The sequence below is a fragment of the Gossypium arboreum genome, chromosome 1 (assembly GCF_025698485.1).
Source record: "Gossypium arboreum isolate Shixiya-1 chromosome 1, ASM2569848v2, whole genome shotgun sequence".
Taxonomy (NCBI): domain Eukaryota; kingdom Viridiplantae; phylum Streptophyta; class Magnoliopsida; order Malvales; family Malvaceae; genus Gossypium; species Gossypium arboreum.
The window spans coordinates 120,063,199-120,086,628 of record NC_069070.1 but is presented as its reverse complement, the minus strand read 5'-3'; the positions used below and the strand labels follow the sequence as shown (position 1 = coordinate 120,086,628).

At 34.3% G+C, this 23,430-nt stretch overlaps 3 protein-coding genes and 1 long non-coding RNA gene across 5 annotated transcripts; 1 reads left to right on the top strand and 3 right to left on the bottom strand.

Moving 5' to 3' along the window:
• Window positions 1-2,152: 2,152 nt before the first annotated feature.
• Window positions 2,153-3,698, top strand: LOC108480495 (scopoletin 8-hydroxylase-like). The gene is made up of 3 exons (XM_017783514.2): window positions 2,153-2,730; window positions 2,833-3,178; window positions 3,309-3,698. The coding sequence occupies exons 1-3, from the start codon at window positions 2,231-2,233 to the stop codon at window positions 3,552-3,554; spliced, it is 1,092 nt and encodes a 363-aa protein (XP_017639003.1). The 5' UTR covers window positions 2,153-2,230; the 3' UTR covers window positions 3,555-3,698.
• Window positions 3,699-5,012: 1,314 nt separating this feature from the next.
• LOC128295951 (uncharacterized) lies at window positions 5,013-9,943 on the bottom strand. Its single transcript, XM_053031367.1, has 4 exons — window positions 9,757-9,943; window positions 9,316-9,436; window positions 9,090-9,176; window positions 5,013-5,247 (listed from the first exon to the last, which is right to left on the bottom strand). The coding sequence occupies exons 1-4, from the start codon at window positions 9,845-9,847 to the stop codon at window positions 5,142-5,144; spliced, it is 405 nt and encodes a 134-aa protein (XP_052887327.1). The 5' UTR covers window positions 9,848-9,943; the 3' UTR covers window positions 5,013-5,141.
• A 1,257-nt stretch (window positions 9,944-11,200) lies between these two features.
• On the bottom strand, window positions 11,201-12,023 carry LOC128295967 (uncharacterized). 2 transcript variants are annotated; one of them, XR_008286529.1, is made up of 4 exons: window positions 11,850-12,012; window positions 11,689-11,781; window positions 11,488-11,611; window positions 11,201-11,347 (listed from the first exon to the last, which is right to left on the bottom strand). XR_008286529.1 is itself a non-coding variant. In XM_053031368.1 (4 exons), the coding sequence occupies exons 1-4, from the start codon at window positions 11,904-11,906 to the stop codon at window positions 11,279-11,281; spliced, it is 339 nt and encodes a 112-aa protein (XP_052887328.1). In that variant the 5' UTR covers window positions 11,907-12,023; the 3' UTR covers window positions 11,201-11,278. The 2 variants fall into 2 exon arrangements, 1 of the variants encoding a protein (XP_052887328.1); XM_053031368.1 differs by having other exon boundaries at window positions 11,488-11,607; window positions 11,850-12,023.
• Window positions 12,024-12,464: 441 nt separating this feature from the next.
• On the bottom strand, window positions 12,465-23,029 carry LOC108480499 (uncharacterized). Its single transcript, XR_001870630.2, has 4 exons — window positions 22,877-23,029; window positions 22,255-22,365; window positions 20,689-20,739; window positions 12,465-12,599 (listed from the first exon to the last, which is right to left on the bottom strand). It is a non-coding gene; the product is annotated as an uncharacterized LOC108480499 (long non-coding RNA).
• Window positions 23,030-23,430: the final 401 nt, after the last annotated feature.

Here is a 23,430-nt window from a genome sequence, read left to right as displayed (position 1 = left end):
ACAAGTAAGCTGATATGATCAGCTATTACATCCATTACATCAAAAATCTTACTAACTTTGATTACAAGTTACAATTCAACTAAGACAAGTTACATTTGAACAAAATAAATCAAAATGGACCAAGTTGGTGCTGCTCTCAGTTCTGCTCTAATGCAAGTCAGCTTGGTAAACTTCTGGTCACATGTTGCATTGCAGGCCAATGCTCAACATTTTATTATGTTAACAAATCTCGAAATAATCTATCCATCACAACTTACACTTCTCATATCTCATATATATGATAACGAACAATACAGTAACAAGAATGATCACTTACCAAAAACCAAAGGAGATTCAGCTAAAAATAAACAGTAGGTTCGGCCACAGTAGGGAAGAAAAACAAAGAGATGATGAGAGGAGAAAACACAGGGCGACGACAAAAGTGGTGGAAAACGACAGCAAAGGTGCGGCAATGGAGAAAATGAGAATGGAGAGACTAGAGATTCAGCCTCAATGGAGAAAGAAAAGAAGAAAAATGGAGAAAGAAGAGAAGAACAGAAGGGACGGTACAAGACCAGAAGGGAAAGGATCAGGATTTCAGAGGGAATGAGCGACAACAAGGGAGCAAAAAGAGAGCAAAAGAGGGTGAATAACAAATAAAAATATGCTATATACTAGAGTTTAGAAGCATATGGACGACACACTAGTATTTTTGGCCAAAAATACTGAAAATAAAAAATCAAACTCATATCGCAAAAGTAATTCAATTTTTTTACAACCAAAATAAAAATTTAGGATGTGACACCCTCATTAAATTTTTTTACACTTTCAAGAGCCAAGCCCATATTTCCAATCAATCCCGTCTCTTCACTTGATACTCCCCATGCAAATGTCATAGCCTATCTCCATTCTCAATTGGAGCATTTTCCAATCTTGGCTGCTCAACTCCCCTCTTCTCCAAACAATCCTCATCCGTGCTATCTGACTTGGACGATAAGAAATCATCTGAGTTTGAGTCGTCACCCATGCAGATCGTTTCACCTTTATCAAGAAAAGCATTTCCATTCTTAAGGCGAATAATCTCATCAATTTTTGATGATCATTCCGTAATAATTTGAACATTTTCCCTTACAAAAGAGTTGAAATGCCTAGTAGCAGAATCAACTCCTATGAATTCACCATACCTCTCAGCAATGTTGATAAAGGTTTGAACATTCCATGATTGTAGCGGTACTCCATAGCAAGATATCCAGGCAACCCTATTATGAACTGAAATTTCCTCTGACCATTTGACAATACTCTCAAAAATATTACTTAAACAATTATTTTACTATTGAAGAAATTTAGCAGTATATAAATTCATGGAAGCTGCTACAATTTCCAATTCCGATTATAAAAGTTAAACAAAATTGTCACAATGGAAATTAACGAAAAAAAACCGATTATTATTTGAAGAATAATGATATAATCCATTCTTTATTGGAATTACAGATAGAGGCTTCTTTGACGGTGATAGCCGCCGCTATTGTTGAAGACGACCGCTCCAAAGGTTATAAAATTATATTTTTAAACTTAAAAAGGAAACCCATTAAACAATTGCTATATATCTCTTCAATAATTGGTTCATGTGAAAACTTTTATAAATATAAATATGTAGTTTGAATTAATCCACAAAATCTTAGAGGTTTGAAGTACTCTAGAAATAAAAAGAATGTCAGACTATATATATAAACAGAGTTTTGAATTAACGTTTTTTTATGTATAAAGGTATATATATATATATATGAAAATGCTCTTTATTGTAGATTAGTCTTTGATATCTTGTTATATCATTCGTGACTTGAAATTTTAGAAATATTTTTATAGTTTCAATTCAACCAATATATATTTATGAAACTCTTTTTATGAAGAAAGTGTTAAAAGGATGTAATTTTATAGCCTTTGGAGAGGTCTTGAGTTATAGAGGCTGCTGTCATCTTCAAATAGGCCAACTTCTCTTGAATTCATAAATTGCTAAATTTATTCAAAGCTAAAAATGGTCATACTTTCTCTTCCTGAAATGTTCAAACCATTTGTATCACAAATGTCAACAGAAAAAAAAAAAGATTTTATAACTTATAATCTTCCATCCATGCACTATAAATAGACCTTGTTGCCTTCGGTTGATGCCATCACACAATTCCATTTCAATCAAATCCTCTGCACATACAAAAGAAATACCACAAAAGCATTACTCACATTTCACACCCAAATGGCTCCAAGTTTGGATGATGAGAGCTCTCTTTTTAACTTTGTCGTCCGAGATGGAAATGGCGTCAAAGGAATAGTGGACTCTGGCATATCAAAGGTGCCTCGGCCTTACATTCAACCACCTGCCGAGCAAATTAATAAGAAAAATGCAAGTAAATGTGAGATACCACCGATCGATTTGTCGAAGCTCGATGGCCCCGAGCATGACGAAGTGGCCAACCAAATTGTTAGAGCTGCTGAGACTCTTGGATTCTTCCAAGTTGTAAACCATGGAGTTCCCATACAACTACTCGACTCCCTTAAGCAGACCGCACATAACTTCTTCGGATTGCCTGCAGAAAGAAAGGCTGTTTATCGCAAAGAGGTGAGTCCATCCCCATTAGTGAAATATGGGACTAGTTTTGTGCCCGAGAAAGAGAAAGCATTGGAATGGAAAGACTATATTAGCATGGGTTACACCAATGAGAATGAAGCTCTTCAACAGTGGCCTATGGAGTGCAGGTAATGAAATATATATGCTCTATATTTTATTTTCCTTTTCCCTTGGAATTTTGAAACCTAATTAATGAGAGATTGATGTAAATATCAATATTCCCTTTGTAGGGATGTTGCTCTTCAATATTTGAAGACGTCGCATGAGATGGTGAAGAAATTGCTTGATGTTTTGATGGCAAATCTAGGAGTGGAACTAGATGACTCAAATATTGATGCATTCATCGGAAAGAAGATGGTTAACATGAATTTTTATCCAACATGTCCTAATCCTGAACTTACAGTCGGAGTAGGACGTCATTCCGATATGGGTACTCTTACAATCTTATTACAAGATGGAATTGGCGGTTTGCATGTAAAAGTTCCGGAAATTATAGACATGGAAAAGAAAGAGGAGTGGGTAGAGATTCCTCGTATTCCTGGTGCCTTAGTCATCAACATCGGCGATATGTTACAGGTCCAAGTCAATATTTTATTTAACTTTTTTTTTTCATATTTATGGAGAAATTTAATAAATGAAACTTTTAAAAAATGGTGCTCTCTAATCTAATACTTAACTAATGCTTTTCTTAATGTTTTTTTTTCAGATATGGAGTAATGGAAGATATAAAAGTGCGGAGCATAGAGTACGAACCACAAGTACAAAATCTCGAGTGTCTATACCAATATTTACAAGTCCTCGAGCAACACAAAAGGTTGCACCATTACCTCAAGTGATAGAGAAAGATGGGATATCTCATTATAGAGAATTTTTATTTTCAGATTACATGAATAGCTTTTTTGGAAATGCACATGATGGTAAAAAATCTCTTGACTTTGCAAAAATTAATTAATTTTCAGATTACATTAATACTATTTTATTCTTTCACAATTAATTTTAAAACAGTATGTTATACCTTCTTTAGTACAATGATTTATTGTAATCTTCATCATATTTTATTTATTTTTGAATAAGAAGATTTACAGTGACGAATAAACTTAATCTGTCAGTATATGAAGTCTTATATTGTCGTTAACAAAATTTGTCTGTATAAATTTGTTATATATTGAAAAATAATAATCTGTTGATATAAATGTTCTTAACGGAATTTGATCGCGATCAATATAAATATATGGCAGATTTTTTATAGTATATTTACACTTTGAACATTTTATTTGTAGCTAAACTTATTTGCTCGATACCACCAATGAAATGTGACATGTGACATATAAATATAATATGTCATACTAATAAACAGTACTTATATCATATAAATATATAAACACCTCTATATTAAGGGCAGGGAAAAAATTACTCAAACACCATTGAAGAAATTTAGCAGTCTATAAATTGGAGGAAGCTGGTACAATGTCCAATTCTAACAAAAAAAAAGCAGCAAATTTGAACGAAAACCGATTATTATTTGAAGAGTAATGATATAATTCATTTACTCTTATGGAATTATAGATAGAAGCTTCTTTGACGGTAACAGCAGCCGCTGTTGTTGAAGAAGACCACTCAAAAGGTTATAAAATTATCGAGTAAATATAATTATTTTTTGTGTGACGCACATATAAATTTAAAATAAAATTATATCAATAATTTTATTAATAATTTATAAAATTGAATTAAATTAAAATTGTATATGTAAAATTAAAAAATATATATAATATTGCATAATAGATTAAAATTAATTTATAATTTTAAGATTTATTCATTTATATTTTAAAATTAAATATTCTATATATCAAATAAGAACCAAATATCAACATTTCTTAAATAAATAATATAACGTACTTTAAAAAAATTTTAAAATTTGGGGCCAAATATAAATAGACTCTTTTTTGGTAAACACTTTTATTTTGGTCATCAAAGTGTTAAATGTCTAATGGCGATTAACTGTACTCACCACTTCATGTTTACATTTCTTATTTTTGTTATTCAATTTTTAGGTCGCTTTTATTTTAGTCATCTAAAATAGTTTTTGAAGTTGGGGTAAAAATACAAGAATTATTAAATTGTACTTGTTTATCCTATTGCTGAAAATTTTAATTTTTTAATATTAAAAATTTAAATTTGAAAACATCAAAATAAATTGAATACATTGTTGAAAACTTTTATCCATCGATAATGTAAATTGATTTGTTACTATAATATTAAAATAAATTAATTTAATCTCCTTTTAAATTTTAAATTTTTATTTTATATTTTTCAAATTATATTTAATCAAAACAACTCAAATAAATTATATTTAATAATTGTTTACTAAACTTAAACATCTTTTATTATATAATATCGAATCTTTCATGCTAAGCTAAAAGTAAACGAAAAGATACTTGCAATTAATTAAATTAATTGTAAACAATTTTCGTCTGCTACCCTAGCAAGGTTTTGTCTGCCGCAGCTGGCAAGAAGTTTTAGGTCTTTGGTGTTTTTTCGTTCATTTGTTAGTGCTTGTTCTTTGAAGTCTGGCCTCTGCAAGGCAACGTAGGTGCATGCTTAGTGGCTTGGATCTGTTGAAAGGTAGAAAAATTGGGATTCTACACCTGCAAACATGGAGAACGCATTGGCTCAACTCTCAATAAATGAAGAAGAAGACGAAATTATTCAAATTCAACTAGATCTGAGTAGGGAAGAAGAGGGAGAGAGTTTCCTATTAGTGGGTTGTTTTTTGACAGCCAGTATCATACATTTTCCAGCAATGAAAAGTACTTTGGCTAACTTATGGCATCCGGTTAGGGGTGTTCAGATTCGAGATCTGGGGGAAAAAAGGTATTTGTTTCAATTTTTCCATTTTATGGATCTTGATAGGGTTCTCAAAGGTTCTCCTTGGACTTTTAATAATCACTTGCTGCTTCTTTATAAGCTACGATTGGGGGAGGATCCATTACAAGTACCTTTAGTTTTGGCACCTTTTTGGGTTCAGATTCATGATGTTCCTGTTGGTTTATATTCTGAAAATTGGGCGATCCAGATAGGAAATTTCATTAGTGTTTTTTTGGAATATGATGGATCCAATCTGGGGAAGGAGAATAGGAATTTCATGAGAATCAGAGTTCAAATTGATGTTAGACGCCCATTGAAAAGGAAAAAACAGATTCTATTTTGTGGGAGATGTTCATATGTCAATTTTAAATATGAGCGATTGCCATTATTTTGTTTCTATTGTGGTCGACTGGGTCACAGTGATTCCTTTTGCAAAGATAGGATGATGCTTGGTGTGGAAGCTGCTAATATGGGTTGGGATTTAACCTTACGAGCTCAATCCAAAAAAGCTCGAGCTATGAATAGCATCTGGCTACGTGAGGTTGGTGATGACAAAGTGGATGGTAGTAATGACAGTAATGGACTCATAGTGAATGGAATGTGGCGGGCTGAAAACAGAAAGAGTTGTGGAAGGAAGGTAGACCTAATTCTTAGTTTTAATATAGAGGGGGATTCATCAGCTTCTGGCGAACGATTGAAGAGGGTATGACCAGGGCAGATGCATACTTTTATGGATCGCGACATGGAAGATACAGCTTTAATAGGAGAGGAGGGCAAAAAGAGATCTAGAGTGGAAAAGGATGAGCCAACAGGAACAAATGAGGTGAGCAAGTTAATGCCAAAAAGTTAGAAAACTGGAGATCAAAATCAATTATTATCGGCGGCTACCAAGAGGCAAACCGACCGATCGCAATGAAAATTCTAAGTTGGAATGTCCGTGGTTTGGGGAAATCACGGACAATTCGGAGGCTTCAGCATATGTTGAAGCTTTATAATCCCCAACTAGTCTTCTTCATGGAGACTAAATTATGCAGGGTTCAGATGGAGAGAGTAAGGAGGATTTGTGGTTTTGTACATGGTATCGAAGTAGATGCGGAAGGTACTAGAGGAGGTCTGTGTTTGGCGTGGAGGCATGATATATTCATAGCTCTCTAGAGTTTTTCTAAAAGGCATATTGACGTTCTGATGGAGGATAGTGAAGTTAACGTTAAATGGCGATTTACAGGGTTTTATGGTACTCCGTATACACAGGACAGAGAAGAATCATGGGCCACTTTGAAAAATCTCTATCATGCAAATGACATTCCTTGGATTGTTGCTGGTGACTTTAATAAGATTATGTATGGGTTCGAAAAGAATGGAGGGCTTCCAAGGGATGAGAACAGGATGGAAGCATTTCGAAAAGCGTTAGAGGACTGCCAGTTGTATGATATGGGTTTTTCTAAGAGGTGGTTTACATGGGAGAGAGGAAATTTGCTAGAGACAAACATTCAAGAACGACTTGACAGAGGAGTAGCAAACACGACATGGATGTTTTTGTTTCCCGAAGCAAAAATTCAGCATCTGGTCCACTCATTTTCAAATCACTGTCCACTTTTAATAGTCACAAAAAAGAAGCTGAAAGGCGAAAAGAAAACTGCTTTAAATTTGAGGCTTGGTCGATTTTGGAAGATTCATTCGAGGATGAAGTAAAACGGTTATGGGATATGATTGAAGGAGACTTCCTACAGAAGATGGATTTGTTAAGGAAGGGTTTACAAAAGTGGGCACGGCAGCTACTGAAAAACCGGAAATGGAGAAAAAAGGATTTAATTGAAAGATTATCAGTATTAACAGAAGCTGAAAGGGATGATAGTAATCTGGCTAAGTTGATCGATACGAAGATTCAACTGAACTTCGAGATTGAAAAGGAGGAATATTTCTGGGAGCAAAGGGCTTGTTTGAACTGGCTGAAATTAGGTGATAGGAATACAAGGTTTTTCCATAGCTAGGCTACACAGAGACAGAGGCACAATCGGATTGAAAAATTACAAAACGAGAACGGAGGGGAAGCAGAAGATCTGGTGGGTTTGGAAGGTATCGCTTGGACTTATTTCCAAAACTTGTTCACAGCAGGGGTTCTAACTAATATGGAATATTTATTATCGGAGATCAATAGATGCATATCGGAGGAAGATAATAGGATGCTGATAGCGTCATATACAGGAGAGGAAATTCGTGAAGCGCTGTTTCAAATGGGATCCACAAAAGCTCCAGGGGAGGATAGTTTCCCAGCTCTTTTCTACCAAAGATGCTGGCCTATCGTTGGAAAAGAGGTCGTTGATTTTTGTCTTCACCTACTGAATGGAGATATGGAGGTTTGTCCGATCAATTTAACGCGTATTGTGCTTATTCTGAAAGTCACCAACCCGACTAATATGACACACTTCTGACCGATTAGTCTATGCAACATCATTTACAAAATAATGGCGAAACTTATTTCAAACAGATTTAGGAGAGTTATCGATAAATGCATTGATGAAGCACAGAATACTTTTGTCCCAGGAAGACTTATATCGGATAATGTTCTATTAGCATATGAAATCCTACACTCGCTAAAACAGAAAAGATTGGGGAAGAAGGGCTTCATGGCAGTCAAGCTAGATATGAGCAAGGCTTATGATAGGGTGGAATGGAATTTTGTTGAGGAGGTTTTGAATAGAATGGGTTTTGCAAAAAAAATGGATAGATTATGAAGTGTATGTCTATTGTTTCCTATACAACAGTGGTGAATGGATTTGCGGGAGAAATATTTTATCCGACTAGGGGACTTCGTCAGGGGGATCCACTGAGTCCGTTCTTATTCCTAATTTACGGAGAGGGTCTATCAAGTCTATTGAGGCTAGCAGTGAGAGATGGGACTTTGAAAGGGGTTAAGGTTAGTAGATATAACCCACAAGTGTCCCATTTACTATTTGCAGATGACTGTATTCTGTTTAGAGAAGCATCGAGAAATGGGGTTCAAGTGATAAAGGAGATTTTAAAAAAATACAAAAAAGGATCGGGACAGTGTGTGAATTTTGACAAATCAGCTATCTTTTTTAGTCGAAATACGTCAGAGGAAGATAGACAATTGGTGATCCACCAGCTTAAAGTTCGTAGCTCAACAGATTTGGAATGGTATTTAGGACTGCCTAGTTTGGTAGGTAGAAAGAAGAAGGCATCTTTTCAAGCTTTGAAAGATCGTTTGAAGCAGCGTATTGATAACTGGAGTATTAGATATCTGTCACAAGGGGGTAAAGAAGTTTTCATTAAGGCCGTTTGCAAACTATATCGACGTATTCGATGGCCTATTTTTTATTACCAAAGTCATTCTGTGTAGAAATGGAGGGTATTATCGCTAAATTCTGGTGGCAAAAGGGACGTGGGAAAAAGAGATTGCACTGGTGCGCTTGGAAAAATTTGTGCATTCTAAAAGAATGTGGAGGATTGGGGTTTCAAAATCTTTGCCAATTTAATATTTCGTTATTAGCTAAACAGGGATGGCGCATTTTTAGTTGTCCAGATTCTTTAGTTACCAGGGTTCTAAAAGCAAAATATTTTCCACAATCAGATTTTCTCAAGGCACAGCTAGGGAATTTACCTTCTTTTACCTGGAGGAGCATTTGGGCAGCAAAGGGCCTTCTCCAAGATAGGCTTTGTTGAAGAGTTGGCAGAGGGACTGGGATCTCTATATAGAACGATCGATGGATTCCAGGATGTGATGCAGTAGGTAGGCAAATCAGAATAGGGAACAATGAATTTGAGTTAGTTTCGGACCTAATTGATCACTCAACCAGAACATGGAATAAGGACTTAGTGTTCAGTACCTTTCAATTGGAAACTGCTCAAAAGATCTTACAGATTCCTCCTGCCGAAGTGGAGCATGACGATTTCCAAGTGTGGAGAGGAGAACCTTCAGGCGTTTTCTCAGTACGGAGCGCCTATAAACTATTACAAAATGTGAGTACGGATCCTATTAGCTCTTTATTACAGACTGAAGCAAAAGTTTTTTTTAGGAAACTATGGGCTACACAACTGCCCTCAAAAATTATTTTAACAATATGGAGGATTTACTAGAATTACATTCCGACTCTCGTTAACCTAAGCTACAGGAGAGTGGTAAACAAATTTATTTGTCTGAGATGTGTTGGCGAAGAGGATAGTTTCCATGTTTTTAAGCAGTGTCCTACAGTTAGTGAAATATGGTCAAGCCTTAATCTCTCTTGGGCTATAACCTACTCGAATCAAAATATCAGTGAGTGGCTTACCTGGTTTTTTGAAAAAGGAACTAAGGAGCAGTGCCGGGTGTTTTGCTGTACCTTGTGGTTTGTATGGAGCTCTCGGAATCAGTTTGTCCATGAAAGGAAAATTTTGGCAGTTAGGAATCTAGTCAAGAAAATAAGAAGCTATCTAGCAGAATTGAAAGGGACTAGAGATAAGATACCTGTTTCTCCCACCGAAGGTATCCTCAGCCAAGAGAGGGAGGCCACTAGTATAATGGTCCAGTTTGATGCAGCCTTCAACAAACGAAATTTCAGATCGGCATCGGGGTTAGTGGTTCGCGATCAACAAGGTGAGAGAATAGTTGAAAGGGCGATTCTCCATGAAAATATCTCCTCCTTGTTTATAGCAGAAACTCATGCAGGGTTAGAGGCCGTCAAATTAGCAATTGAAATGAGTTTATCTTTAGTAATAATACAAGGATACTCGAGAACAGTTGTCAAAAAATGCCAATCGAAAACAGTTGACAAATCAGTTCTGGGATCAATCATTCGAGATATACAGAGAAAAAGAACCAACATACCAGAGGTGAGCTTTCAATTTATTTACAGATCAAAAAATGTTCAAGCCCACACTACAAGAAAATAGACTTTTAGCGACGCTTTTTTTAGCCTTTAGCGGCGCTTTTTAAAACGCTGCAGAAAACGCCGCTATAGGTAACGCCATAAAAATTTGTGGCGTTTGTGGGAGAAGCGCCGCTAAAAGACGAGATTTTTAGCGGCATTTGTGAAAAAAACGCCTCTAAAAGTCACGTCTTTTAGCGATGTTTGTGGTAAAAGCGCCGCTAAAAGTCACGTCTTTTAGCGGCGTTTGTGAAAAAAACGCCGCTAAAAGTCACGTCTTTTGAGTGGCGTTTGTAGGAAAAGCGCCACTAATTTTAGCAAATTTGCAATATTTTTTTTACCAATATCCAGCCCTTCCTGCATTAAAAATCCAACCAAATAATATAGTATAAAATGCAGCCAAAAACAACAAATTTAGTATAAAAAATACAACCAAAAATATTAATTCTAAATGATACTTCAAATTTAACTAAAGATATATGATTTAATTAATAAATAAAGTATAATTTAAAATATTCTTACAATAATGTTAAACGTGACAAAACTTAAAAACATTCTTACAAAGATGGCGGCTTTTGTGATTCTTTGAAACATATGCATCATCTCTGAAGTCAGAGTTGGAGGTCATCGTACTTTTGCTCTACTCGCTACCATCGCTCGTGCCTCGACTCTCTGCAGCAGCTGCCTCCTCTCTCTGCCTCCACTCTAAGTTGTTCTTGGAGTTCTTCATATTTTCGTTGAACCTCGGCAATTTGCTCAACCGTGTTCGCTTGCATCCGAGCTATCGGTCTCTTAACCTCGAACTTCACTTGAGCTTGACTTCCTAAGGCATGTATTATCGAGTCGATCAAAATATTGGGTCGGGGTAACACTAGATCCTTGAAATCAAACCCGACCGTACCTTTGAGGACCCAAAACTTCAGTGATAATTCTATTATCAATGTTCTCAAAATTTAAAAGAACTATCACTCGAAGCAATCGCTTCATATTCCGCCTTCTTCTCCTTTAGTTTCTCCTAAAAAATCAATTAAAGAGTAAAAGGAATGCAACATAACTTAACATTATTTAAAACTACTAATGATGAATTGAATTAAACAATTATAATTAAAGATTATAAATATTTAGAATAAATCAAATATTATTAAGTAAATATACCATAATTTCTTCAGCTTCGGATGTTACAGGAGATCCATCTTTCTTCCTATGCGTAATCTCAAAACTTCCTATGCATAATCTTAAAAAGCTGAAGGCGTCCAACTTTTTGTCCGAATTTGACTTCCTACAATATAGCAGTAAAAATATTATTTAATAATAGAAAGTTATTAATATTTGAAAGAATTAATAAATTCATAATACCTCGGCCTCAGCTACAGAAGCAAAACTTCTCGACTCTGACGTGTGCATGAATTTTTGTTTTTGCCTGCTACTTGTTCCAACTCGCTCACGGTCCTACATAATAAAATTATTATTACGTATATAGTAAACACTATATATAAGAGTTTGGAAATATGCAATACCTCTCCTTTCTTTGAATTCCAAAATCTAACCGCAACTTCCCGTTGATACCTCAGCATTCCCGGCGGGACATTTCTCAATTTTTCCTCGAGGCTTATGTCTTTCTTAAAATATTGTTTCTTTAAAGTGCTTTTATTGTCTCTCCATCTTTTACCTAATGCCTTCTTGATATAATCATTGGAGACTTCTAAAGCAAATCTCTCCTAAAAAAACATAAGTTTAGAATGTAAATATAAATGAAACTTAAATCAAAGTATTATAAATTACATTCACATTTTGTTACCTTAATATTAGCGAGAGCACGATTTTGTTGCTATCAAGCATGTGATGCCATGATTCAGTAGTTGATGGGCAACATATTTGCATTTCGTGCTAAAATGCCCAAATAGCTGTTAAAAGTCGAGCTTCAGATCCAACAGTGACCATGAGTATTTCTACTTACTTTAACACGCTCGACAGGATCTAAGTCGATAAATCTCTAAGCAACAGACGTCCTCGAACTCTCGCGTCCCACCACTTTCAATTTGAAAAATGATATACTATTATTATATTAAAATTGACAAATAATTCAATAATAAAAGTCAACACATGTAAAATGAACATAACATTACTTTGAAATTCTTCAGGCTCATCAACTGTCTCCGGCACATTCGAAGATCCAACAATGGTCTGCTGTTCACTATTTCCTTCTTCCGAATTTGGAGTATTCTGGACAATACTTAAATCTCGTAATCTTCTCCTACGCATTTTTCCTGCAATACACATAAAATAGTTAAAGTTTTAGTAACAAATTACAACAATAGTAGTACATATAAAATAGTTAAATTATATAACATGACAAAGATTAAAATTATTTACATATAATTAAAAAATTGTAAAATCTTACTACATCATTATTCGTAAATATCTTCATCCACATCATGTCGAACCCATTGATGTTGTGCATTAGTATTAGGGATATTTTCATCTAAGTTTTGTTCTGGAAAAGGTAATGTTTTTGATCTTTCGACGATGTCATCCCTACTTCCATTACCCATGTCAAACAAGTCTCTAGGGGTGTTCCGGAGTACAACATACCAACCCTCATCAGTTGGATCTTTCGAATAAAAAACTTGTTTCACTTGAGAGGAAAACACATATGGCTCGTCTATAAATTGTTGTCCAGTGTGAATCAAGCGAGAGAAATTCAACATTGTAAAACCAAATTGATCTTCTTTAATTCCTCGAGCAGTATTAACATCAGCCCAATCACACCGAAATAAGACAACTTTTCATCTGCCATAGTAACCCAATTCAATAATGTCGGTAAGAAGTCCGTAATACTTCACATTAACCTCAACCGGATTACTGTCCCTAGCATTAGCGTAACTTGTAATTGAAGAATTAACAACTCCACAATTTTGAGTTCTCCTCATTCTCCCACGATACTTTGTATGAAATCTGTATCCATTGATGAGGAAGGCACTATATCTTTTTATTATTCTGTTTAGACCTTGGGAAAGCCATTTAACTTCGTCATTGACGTCTTTTCCACTCCAAACCTATTGAATTGAAAGTAAATTGAATAATTAACTAAATTTCAGGATTATATGTAACTTATTAACTTTAGTTACATACCGTTTGACTTAACCATTCATGAAAAGATTCTGTGAATAACTTATTAATCTCTCAATGTTTCAATCTTCGAGAGCGTGTACGAGATCTCAAAATTTGTTTGTACACACTATGTTAAAAATAAGTGTAATTGGTTAGAAGATAAACAAATCAAAACGACGAATATGTGAGGAAATTTTAGAACTTACTTGCGTAACGGTTCAACTAAATCATGGTGAAAAAGTACATATCGATGTACTTGTATCCACGATATATCATCCAATTCTGCAATTTCAACTTTGCTGATTGGCTCTCCATAACTTTGGAATAAATAAGTTTCGGCCAAGTTATGATCATTGAGCCCAGCATTTCTATTTGGTCTATTCAATCCTGTTTCAACATCTTCTAAATATCTAGAAGAGAATGTCATGCACTCCTCTGCCAAGTAGCCTTCAGCAATTGATCCTTCTGGATAACGCTTATTGTGACAATAAGATTTCAATTTGCTTAGGAACCTAAACACGATATACAATATTTATCAAAAGTTGTAACTAAATGTATAGACGCGAATAAATAAATACTTGACAAATAAATTAGCACCTTTCTATTGGATACATCCATCGATAAAAAACCGGTCCACCAAGTATTGCTTTGTGAGGGAGATGGATTACCAAGTGCACCATAATAGTGAAGAAAGAAGGTGGAACGATCTTCTCCAAATTGTATAAATTCAAAGCAGCTCGATCCTGTACTTTCTTAAGTTATTCAACATCCAAAACTTTGCCACAAATAGCTTTCATTTTATTGGATAGTTCAATTATACAGGACGTCACATTTTTTGACATGCAGCACCGTAAAGCAACTGGGAGTAAATCTTGCATCAAGATATGGTAATCATGTGATTTTAATGAATATAATCTTCGATCTTTAAGACTCACACATCGAGATATATTTGACGCATACGCATCTGGGACCTTTATATCCTTCAACACCACACAAAACACCTCTTTCTCTTCCTTTGACATTGAAAAAATAGAAGGTGGCAACCGATATTTCCCATTCGGAAGTACTTGAGGATGAAGATCACGCCGAATTCTCATGTCAACTAAATCAAGTCGACTTTGAAGATTGTCTTTTGATTTTCCATCGACATTCAAAATTGTCCCAATTATGTTCTCGCAAACATTCTTCTCAATATGCATGACATCAAGATTGTGGCGTAAAATATTATGCTTCCAATAAGGCAACTCAAAAAAAAAATACTTCTTTTTTTCCACAAATCTGCCTCATTAGGATCATCCTCTTCGTCAGATTCATCATCGGATTCATCCCTCGATCTTCTCTTTGATTGCGTGTTAGGTGGTTGATTCATTTTCCCATAACTGAAGTTGATATCTTTTAACATAAACAAGATTTCAGATCCAACAGTCTGCTAAGGAGCTCCTCCGTACTCTTCAGTACCGTCAAATAGAGTCCTCTGAAATCTAAATTTATGATTTCCATCTAACCACCGACGATGGCCTATGTAAGAGAACTTCTTTCCATTGTACAACCACTTCGAACAAGTTTGCGCAGCACAACAAGGACAAGCATAACGTCCTTTAGTACTCCAACCCTATAAATTAGCATAAGCCTGGAAATCATTAATTGTCCACAATAAAGCTGTACGTAATAAAAATTCTCTTTTCTTAATACATCATATGTCTCAACACCCGACCATAGTTGTTTTAACTCTTCAATAAGTGGCTGCAAATAGATGTCAATATCATTTCCGGGACCTTTCTCTCCAGGAATAATCATTGATAAAATAAACAAAGATTGCTTCATGCAAATCCATGGAGGCAAATTGTAAGGAACAAGCACCACAGGCCAAGTACTGTACGAAGTACTCATGATTTTAAATGGATTAAAGCCGCCAGCTGCTAACCCAAACCTCACATTTCGAGGATCGCTTGCAAAGCTTGAAAATTTCATGTCAAATGATTTCCAAGCTAAATAATCCACAGGATGTCTTAATAATCCATCATCGGTCCGTTGATCATTATGCCACCTCATCGATTCGGCCGTCTTTGACGACATGAAAAGCTTTTGAAGTCTTGGTATTAGGGGAAAGTATCGCAAAACCTTAACTGGCTTCTTTCTTAACTGTGCCCCACCTTCATCCGCATTCACATCTTCTGTATTCCCATTCATCCAACGAGACTTGCTGCAAACATTACAACACTGTTGGTTCTTCTGATCACCCCAGTACAACATGCAATCATTTGGGAAACTATGAATTTTATCGTACTCAAGGCCCAAATCTTTTATTAGTCTCTTCATATCTTGACAAGATTGGGGGATTTTTGCAAAAGGAAACATCTCTCAGAAACTCTAGCAGCATTGTAAAAGAATTTCCAGTCCTCCCTCCCAAACATTTTAAGTGAAATAAACGAATACAGAAGGACAATTTCGAATATTTTGATCCCTCATAAAGTTCTTCGTTCATTTCATTAAGTAAATTGTAGAACTTTGTCGCTTCTTCATTTAGCTCCTTATAAGGTGCAGTTGTTCCCGTTTCGTCAAAAACATTTTCACCAATATTACAATCATCGGATGCAATAAAGTCAGGTGGAAACGATTGCTGACCATGATTGTGCATATTAAATGCATCTCGCAACATACCTTCCATGTCATCTTGTCTAACATACTGATGGTAATCAGTATTAGGATAAGTCAGATTAATCGTTGAAGAAGTTCCACTAAATGTACACTCTCCATGGAAAATCTATTTTTTATACCCCCGAATAAAGCCATCAACAATTAGATGTTCGTAGACAACTTCACGAGTATGCCAATTGATGTTGCCACACTTCTTACATAGGCAAAGAATCATATTCTCTTGGCTTGCATTTTGAAATGCAAAATTCAGAAAAGTTTGTACTCCATTTCAATAGGCGTTGCTTACCCTTGACAATTTCATCCAACTCCTATCCATTTCGTAGTTCTTGAATTCTAAAGTTGACAATAAATTACATAGGTAAGTTGTTTATTATGTAAGTCTTGATATGATATATTTTTATGTTTTATGTAAGTTATGTAGATTATGTAAGTTATGAAATTTGAACTTTAAACTATATGCTTTTAAGGAAATTATTAGATTACACTACATGTATTAGTTAAGCTATGTAAGTTGTTATGTACGTTATGTGAGTTATGTAAATTATGTAAGTTATGTGAGTTATGTAAGTTGTTATGTAAATTATGTAAGTTATATGAGTTATGTAAGTTATGTAATTTATTTAAGTAATGATCAATATTAATACTATTTTGATAAAATTAGTTATAACTTTTAAAGACATTTAAAATTATTAAATATTAAAATCAAACATTATTAATATAAAAAATAGTAATTTGAATATAGTAATTTTTAAGATTCATCATACGTGGCGTTGTTTCACCTAGGAGGATCCATTATATCTTACATATCGATATAAGGCAACCCGTCAGTTTCAAACCTATATACTTTGAATCTTTAAAATATTTAAAATAAGGTTGGAGAGAAGGTCACTATTGTTGTAATTTTAATGGACAAGCAAGCTACATGGTAATAAATATTCAATAGTAATTTTTAAGATTCATCGATGCGTGGCGTTGTTACACCTAGGAGGATCCATTATATCTTATATTCGATATAAGACAACCCGTCAGTTTCCACCTATATACTTTGAATCTTTAAAATATTTAAAATAAAGTTAGAGAGAAGGTCACTATTGTTGTAATTTTAATGGACAAGCAAGCTACATGGTAATAAATATTCAATAGTAATTTTTTAAGATTCATCGTACGTGGCGTTGTTACACCTAGGGAGGATCCATTATATCTTACAACTCGATATAAGGCAACCCGTTAGGTTTCCAGCCTATATACTTTGAATCTTTAAAATATTTAAAATAAGGTTGGAGAGAAGGTCAGCTATTGTTGTAATTTTAATGGACAAGCAAGCTACATGGTAATAAAATTAATTCATACTTATTCATACTTAAGTTGAATCAAATAATAATTAAGTTGAACCAAATATAAAAACTTATTCATACTTATTCATACTTCAAATAATAGATAAGCTACAAGAATCAGGTCTTGTTCAAGTTTATTTAAAGGGCTGCAATTCATACATTTAAAGGGCTGCAATTCATACATTTGATTAATGTTATGAAATAAATGGTGTGCTTGTTTTTCTATCCCATAAGTTGAACTATACATCATAGTTAAGTAAGCAAAATTGTACAAACACATACAAGCATATCTAAATAACCGAATTTCACTTGCAACATAACCAATTCATACATTGCTCACTTGACTAACATTAATTATTTTTCATGTCATTTAGTGTTAAGATTTCGACCCGATTAAGCAACGAATAAGAAAATAGCAGAATAAATTGAGAAATTAAACACACAAATTTAACGTGGAAAAACCCCTCCAAAAAGGATAAAAAACCACGGGCAAAGATAATTTTACTATAATGGCAAAAGAACGAAGAGTACAAAATATGAAGATAAAACTAAACCCCGAAAACAAAGAACCTACAAAACGTAAACACAAAATTCTCTAAATGTGTTATGAGTTCTAATCTCTAATGGTTATGTTTTCTAATGTTCTAAAAGAGCCTATTTATAGGCTAAATTCATAAGTCAAATAATAGTAAAATAATCTAAACTAATCAGTGTTTGATTGAAACAAGTAAACAGAGTTTAACTGAAAGACTATTTTTCAAATTTGACTGAAAATAGGAGTCATATTTAACAAATCTCCACCTTGACTCATATTTTCACAACGCCATCTTTAGCAAAGCCCGCCACGAGCCTATCTTGAACTATGCAAGGAATTAACTGAGTCGAATTTGTGCTTAAAAACTGGAAGACTTCTAGCCTTCGACTTGTACACTGCCAAATCAAAACTAACCAAGATCTGATTTTCACGAACACAGTGCCCTAACTTTTCAAAACTTGCATCTAAAAGAGAACCTCTCTTTAACGCAACAGTCATACCTTTTTCCCTCCTATGACCAAGTTGCCTCCGCTCCAAACAAGTTGACTTCAACTCCGTAACAGACGAGGGACGTCCGATTTCACCGGTCACTGTATAACCTTCCAGAATATAAAGACTATCGGTTCTTTTACCTTTTAACAAAACGAGAGCTCCATGAGATACTTTAATACCGCTCGACTTGATGTTGATTTTGCATCCTTTCAAGTCTAAAATACTTAAGGAGATGAGATTCTTTCGTAAATCAGGTACATATCTGACATCTGAGAGTGTCCTAATCGTCCCATCGTGCATCTTAATTTTAACAGTACCAATACCAATTACCTTACTAGATGAATCATTTCCCATGCGCACAACTCCACCTTCAATTGAACTGTATGTGGAGAACCATTCTCTATTGGGACACATGTGGAAAGAATATCCTGAATCTAGGATTCACTCGGATGTGAGCTTGGTGTTATCACTTGTTGACACTAACAAGAAATCATCCTCATTTTCATCGGCCAAATTAGCACCAGCTACATCTTCCTCGTTACTCTCAGCAGCTTTTTTTATTTCGCAGTTTATAACAATCTACTTTGACGTGACCTAACTTTTTACAATAGCGACACCTTTTATCTCGTTTCTTTGATGCTACCAAAATAGAAGCTTGTCTATCTGTCTTGCTATCTAAATGACCTTTTATCTGTCTTGTCTATTTGTCTCTACTCAACAAATGACCCTTCATATCTTCGAACGAGAGTTTGTCTCTGCCATAAATCAGGGTCTCCCTAAAAGACTTGTATGAAGGGGGTAAAGAGCACAATAATAGCATAGCCTGATCTTCATCGTCAATATGAGCCTCAACATTCTTTGAATCACTTAAAAGAGTAATGAATTGACTGATGTAATCTCTAAGAAGCTCACCTTCGTTCATGCGAAACGTAAATAGACGTTTCAACACTAAACGGTTAGCTAGAGACTTAGTCGCATAAAGAGTTTCTAACCTTTTCCACAAGGCAGATGAGGTCTTATCCATCAATACCTCCTGCAATACCGTATTCGTGAGGCACAACTGGATTGCAGATAAAGCCTTTTCATCAAGCTCTTCCCATTCTGTTTTATTTAGATTCTCAGGCTTTTTTCCGATAACAACCTTTTTCAAGCCTGATTGAACTAGAATTGCCATCATTCGAACTTGCCACAGATTGAAATTTGTCTCACCATCGAACTTCTCAATTTCAAACCTTGTTGTTGCCATCTCTAAATGGGCTGATCTATGAAAATTAAACTAGCTCTGATACCACTTGTTAGGATTTCAACCCGATTAAGCAACGAACAAGAAAATAGCAGAATAAATTGAGAAATTGAACACACAAATTTAACATGGAAAAACCCCTCCAAAGAGGATAAAAAACCACGGGTAAAGATAATTTTACTATAATGGCAAAAGAACGAAGAGTACAAAATATGGAGATAAAACTAAACCCCGAAAACAAAGAACCCACAAAACGTAAACACAAAATTCTCTAAATATGTTATGAGTTCTAATCTCTAATGGGTATGTTTTCTAAGGTTGTAAAAGAGCCTATTTATAGGCTAAATTCATAAGTCAAATAATAGTAAAATAATTTAAACTAATCAGTGTTTGATTGAAACAAGTAAACAGAGTTTAACTGAAAGACTATTTTTCAAATTTGACTGAAAATAAAAGTCATGTTTAACATTTAGCCAAATCAAAACATGTCAATTTCATATGCTATAAATCATGCTGAAATTTCATATACACAAGTAAATCAATTTATATATATTCGGTCATTTAATAAGACTTTAATATAACAGTTAAAACATATTCATTCTTGCCATCGTAAACCAAACATAAATAGTCAAATATCATAGCCGAACATACAATAATATATATATATATATATAATCATCAACCAAATATAACAACTCATCACTGCCATTTCCCAAACTAATAAATAAACAAATTACAGTCAAAATGTAATTCAATAATAAACCATACCCAAAACACATCTAACAACCATACTTAATTCACTTGAGCCGAATTATAACAACCACAAATGCATATCATACCAATTAACAATCTTACCAAGATGAGCTAATTATAAACCATACTTATCATTACTTCATACCAAATCATATATCTAAGTAAAATGATTTTTTTCAAAATCATCATGACAAAACTATTATTTATGCGAATTTTGAACTAAAACGTACCTTAATAATTTCAACAAGCTGGTCTACTCCACTCTCACCAGGAAACAGAGGCTACAGTCAGAAAAATAGTATTTGTTAAGTAATTGAAAGTAAAAATGCATATAAATAAGCAAAAAAAGTATGCAATGAAACACGTACTCGATAGTACCTAGAACTGATGTAAATATTATGAATGAAGAATTGTAATATGCATATAAAAATTTTCATTCATAAAATTCAGGTTGAATCAGCACTTTAGCCCACATAGAGATTGCTTTACTCCAAATTTGCAGCTATTTTCTATTCTCACTAAATGCATATTAGTCAAGCAGCTAACGTTTTAGTCATGTTTCCTACGATTATTGACCTTATCTCTTACTGAAAGCTTGCTCAACTAAACTAATGAAAATGTTTTTCCTGATACCAACAGTCAGACGCAAAGGCCAGAGAAAACATCAAGAACCTTGTGATTCCAAATCAACATCAAAGATTATGGGACATACAAATCTACTTAAGATAAGTCACAGTGATGAGAGAAACAAGCCCAAACATAAATTTGATGGCAAAACATAAGATCATAAGAGAAACCAAATAAAACAAAGATGCCAATTATACGATGAAAAGGCAGGTTTTTTTATTTCTAAGCAAAGAGCCCAATCTTTTTAAGGAAAAAATGTATGAAAGTCCTCTAGGAGCACAAGTACAGGATAAGTTAAAGGTTCAAGCTTCAACCATCCAAATTAACCAAAAGAAACAGAATAATAACAGAACAAATAAAAATGCTTAAGGGTAGAAGAAAATAATGTTACACTACAGCAACATGAACAGAAGAAAATCAAAGATAACATTATTGAAGCAACTGAGCAGGCTAAAATCAAAGAATTTAGTTCGTATGACCACATCGAGTTGCCAAGCAATAACTAGAAAAAGCCAAGAATATCAATTAATAGCTCATTCGAAAAGGACATATTATATAGGGGAAAGAAGTTCCATTACAATCACTCAAAAGGCACATGCATTAAATGGGTCGTTTAAGATAGACGTTAGATGCCAAATACACCAGTACTAGTTGCGAAGGCATTTATACTTTACCCTTTTTAACATATAATTGCTTCTAATGCTCTGCATTTAATGTTCCTAGATAGCCAAACATGATGGGAATCAAAAACAGACGTCAGATAATAAAATCATGGAACTCCATAATTCTAGTAAATTCACAGCACGGCGGCAATAAATGACCCACCAAAGTCTTTTAAGCATTTTCTATTTTCCTTAAAATGAATAAACGATCAAAACATTTTAAATGTACGGGTGAAACCGAGGCAACATAGAGGAAGCTGCAACAAACATAGATACGCCATAAATGCAAGTGCGATATCCAGGCAACATATCAAGTAACCGATCCAAATATTACAATCCTATTATGATGGCCTTTCGAGTTGTGTCCATGCAATATTTTGTTCTAAAGCTACAATTCATGATAGATCCAACTGTAAAATTTCCAGAACATGTAAAAAGATCTGATTCGTTCACAATATATCACTCCAATAATCGGTATGAACTTTTCAAAATAGAAAACGAGCTCACAGGATGCCGAAAACCACAAGTCGGATTAATACAATTCCCAGCCAACCAATACCAGCAGTCCCTCGGGTTGAGCCTGGCAACTTCACTATGCCGATACTCGCAATCTAGTCCCTGATTTAAAAAAAAACAAACAAACAAGAATAAAACAAATTAAGAACAGGGTCATCCTAAAACAATGGAAAACATCAATCCATAAACCCAAACAAAATGAATAAAATAATTAGATTTCTCCAGATAATAAATTCATGTCTATACTTTATATGTACACATCAAGTTATTCATATTAATTTTCCTTTTACCTTTGGTTTTCACGTTTAATACTTTGAGAATGCAAATGGTTAACTGTAAGTAATACCCATAAAAAAAAATCCAAACAGACTCTTATTACATTAGAATTCGCAGCTATTGAAAAATGGAGAAAATATATATAATAAATTAAACAAACGCAAAAAAAGAAAAGAAAAAAGAAACATATATATATACACACACCATCTTTCATATGGAATATTAATTTTTTTAAAACAAAAACAAAAATTAACCCTAAATATCCAGATCCTTGAGATGCAGTGACAGAACGGAAATGCCAGCTGAAAATCAGAAAGTGTGAAAGAAAAAAATATACCTTCTTGCAAGAGAAATGGGGAAGACGACACGATAAGTACTTTAGGGATTTGGGACTAAGGAAAAGGGGGGAAATGAAGGGAGAACGGGGAAAATGTTTATTGTTATTGTCTGGGTAAAAAATAAGGCAGCAAAACGACGATGGTTTGACTAAAACAATTTGACATTTGCGGCGTTTTCACCGTAGCGCTTCTAAAAGGGTATGCTATTGTGGCGTTTTATCAAAACGCCACTAATAAACTAATAAAATGATGACGTTTTAATATAAACAAAATCATCTTTAGCGGCGTTTATAAACTAGCGCCGCTAAAGCGAATCTATTGCGGCGCTTTGCACAAACGCCACTAAAAAATCCCATAAAACGGTGCCGTTTAGTTTTAAAACATGATTTTTTTTTGCGGCGTTTTTCCATACCTTTTGCGGCGTTTATGGAAAACGTCGCCAATTCCTTTAAAAAATTAAATTATTTAATATATAAATAAAAAGCAATATAAATTAAAAAATAAGTTATATAGCCAAAAACTTTAATTTTATTTAAAATAATAGTATTTTAAT

Bases quoted from the DNA above. Each gene is read 5' to 3' on its own strand.
- LOC108480495 (XM_017783514.2), top strand. From the start codon at position 2,231: ATGGCTCCAAGTTTGGATGATGAGAGCTCTCTTTTTAACTTTGTCGTC. The intron at 2,731-2,832 runs GTAATGAAATAT...TTCCCTTTGTAG, and splicing joins CAGTGGCCTATGGAGTGCAG to GGATGTTGCTCTTCAATATT. The intron at 3,179-3,308 runs GTCCAAGTCAAT...TTTTTTTTTCAG, and splicing joins ACATCGGCGATATGTTACAG to ATATGGAGTAATGGAAGATA.
- LOC128295951 (XM_053031367.1), bottom strand. From the start codon at position 9,847: ATGGACAAACTGATTCCGAGAGCTCCATACAAACCACAAGGTACAGCA. The intron at 9,437-9,756 runs GTAAGCCACTCA...ATTTTGTAATAG, and splicing joins TTCCTTTTTCAAAAAACCAG to TTTATAGGCGCTCCGTACTG. The intron at 5,248-9,089 runs GTAAATTCCCTA...CCATGTTTGCAG, and splicing joins GCTCCTCCAGGTAAAAGAAG to GTGTAGAATCCCAATTTTTC.
- LOC128295967 (XM_053031368.1), bottom strand. From the start codon at position 11,906: ATGCTGAGGTATCAACGGGAAGTTGCGGTTAGATTTTGGAATTCAAAG. The intron at 11,782-11,849 runs GTATTGCATATT...TTTATTATGTAG, and splicing joins GGAATTCAAAGAAAGGAGAG to GACCGTGAGCGAGTTGGAAC. The intron at 11,608-11,688 runs GTATTATGAATT...TATTGTAGGAAG, and splicing joins CTTCTGTAGCTGAGGCCGAG to TCAAATTCGGACAAAAAGTT.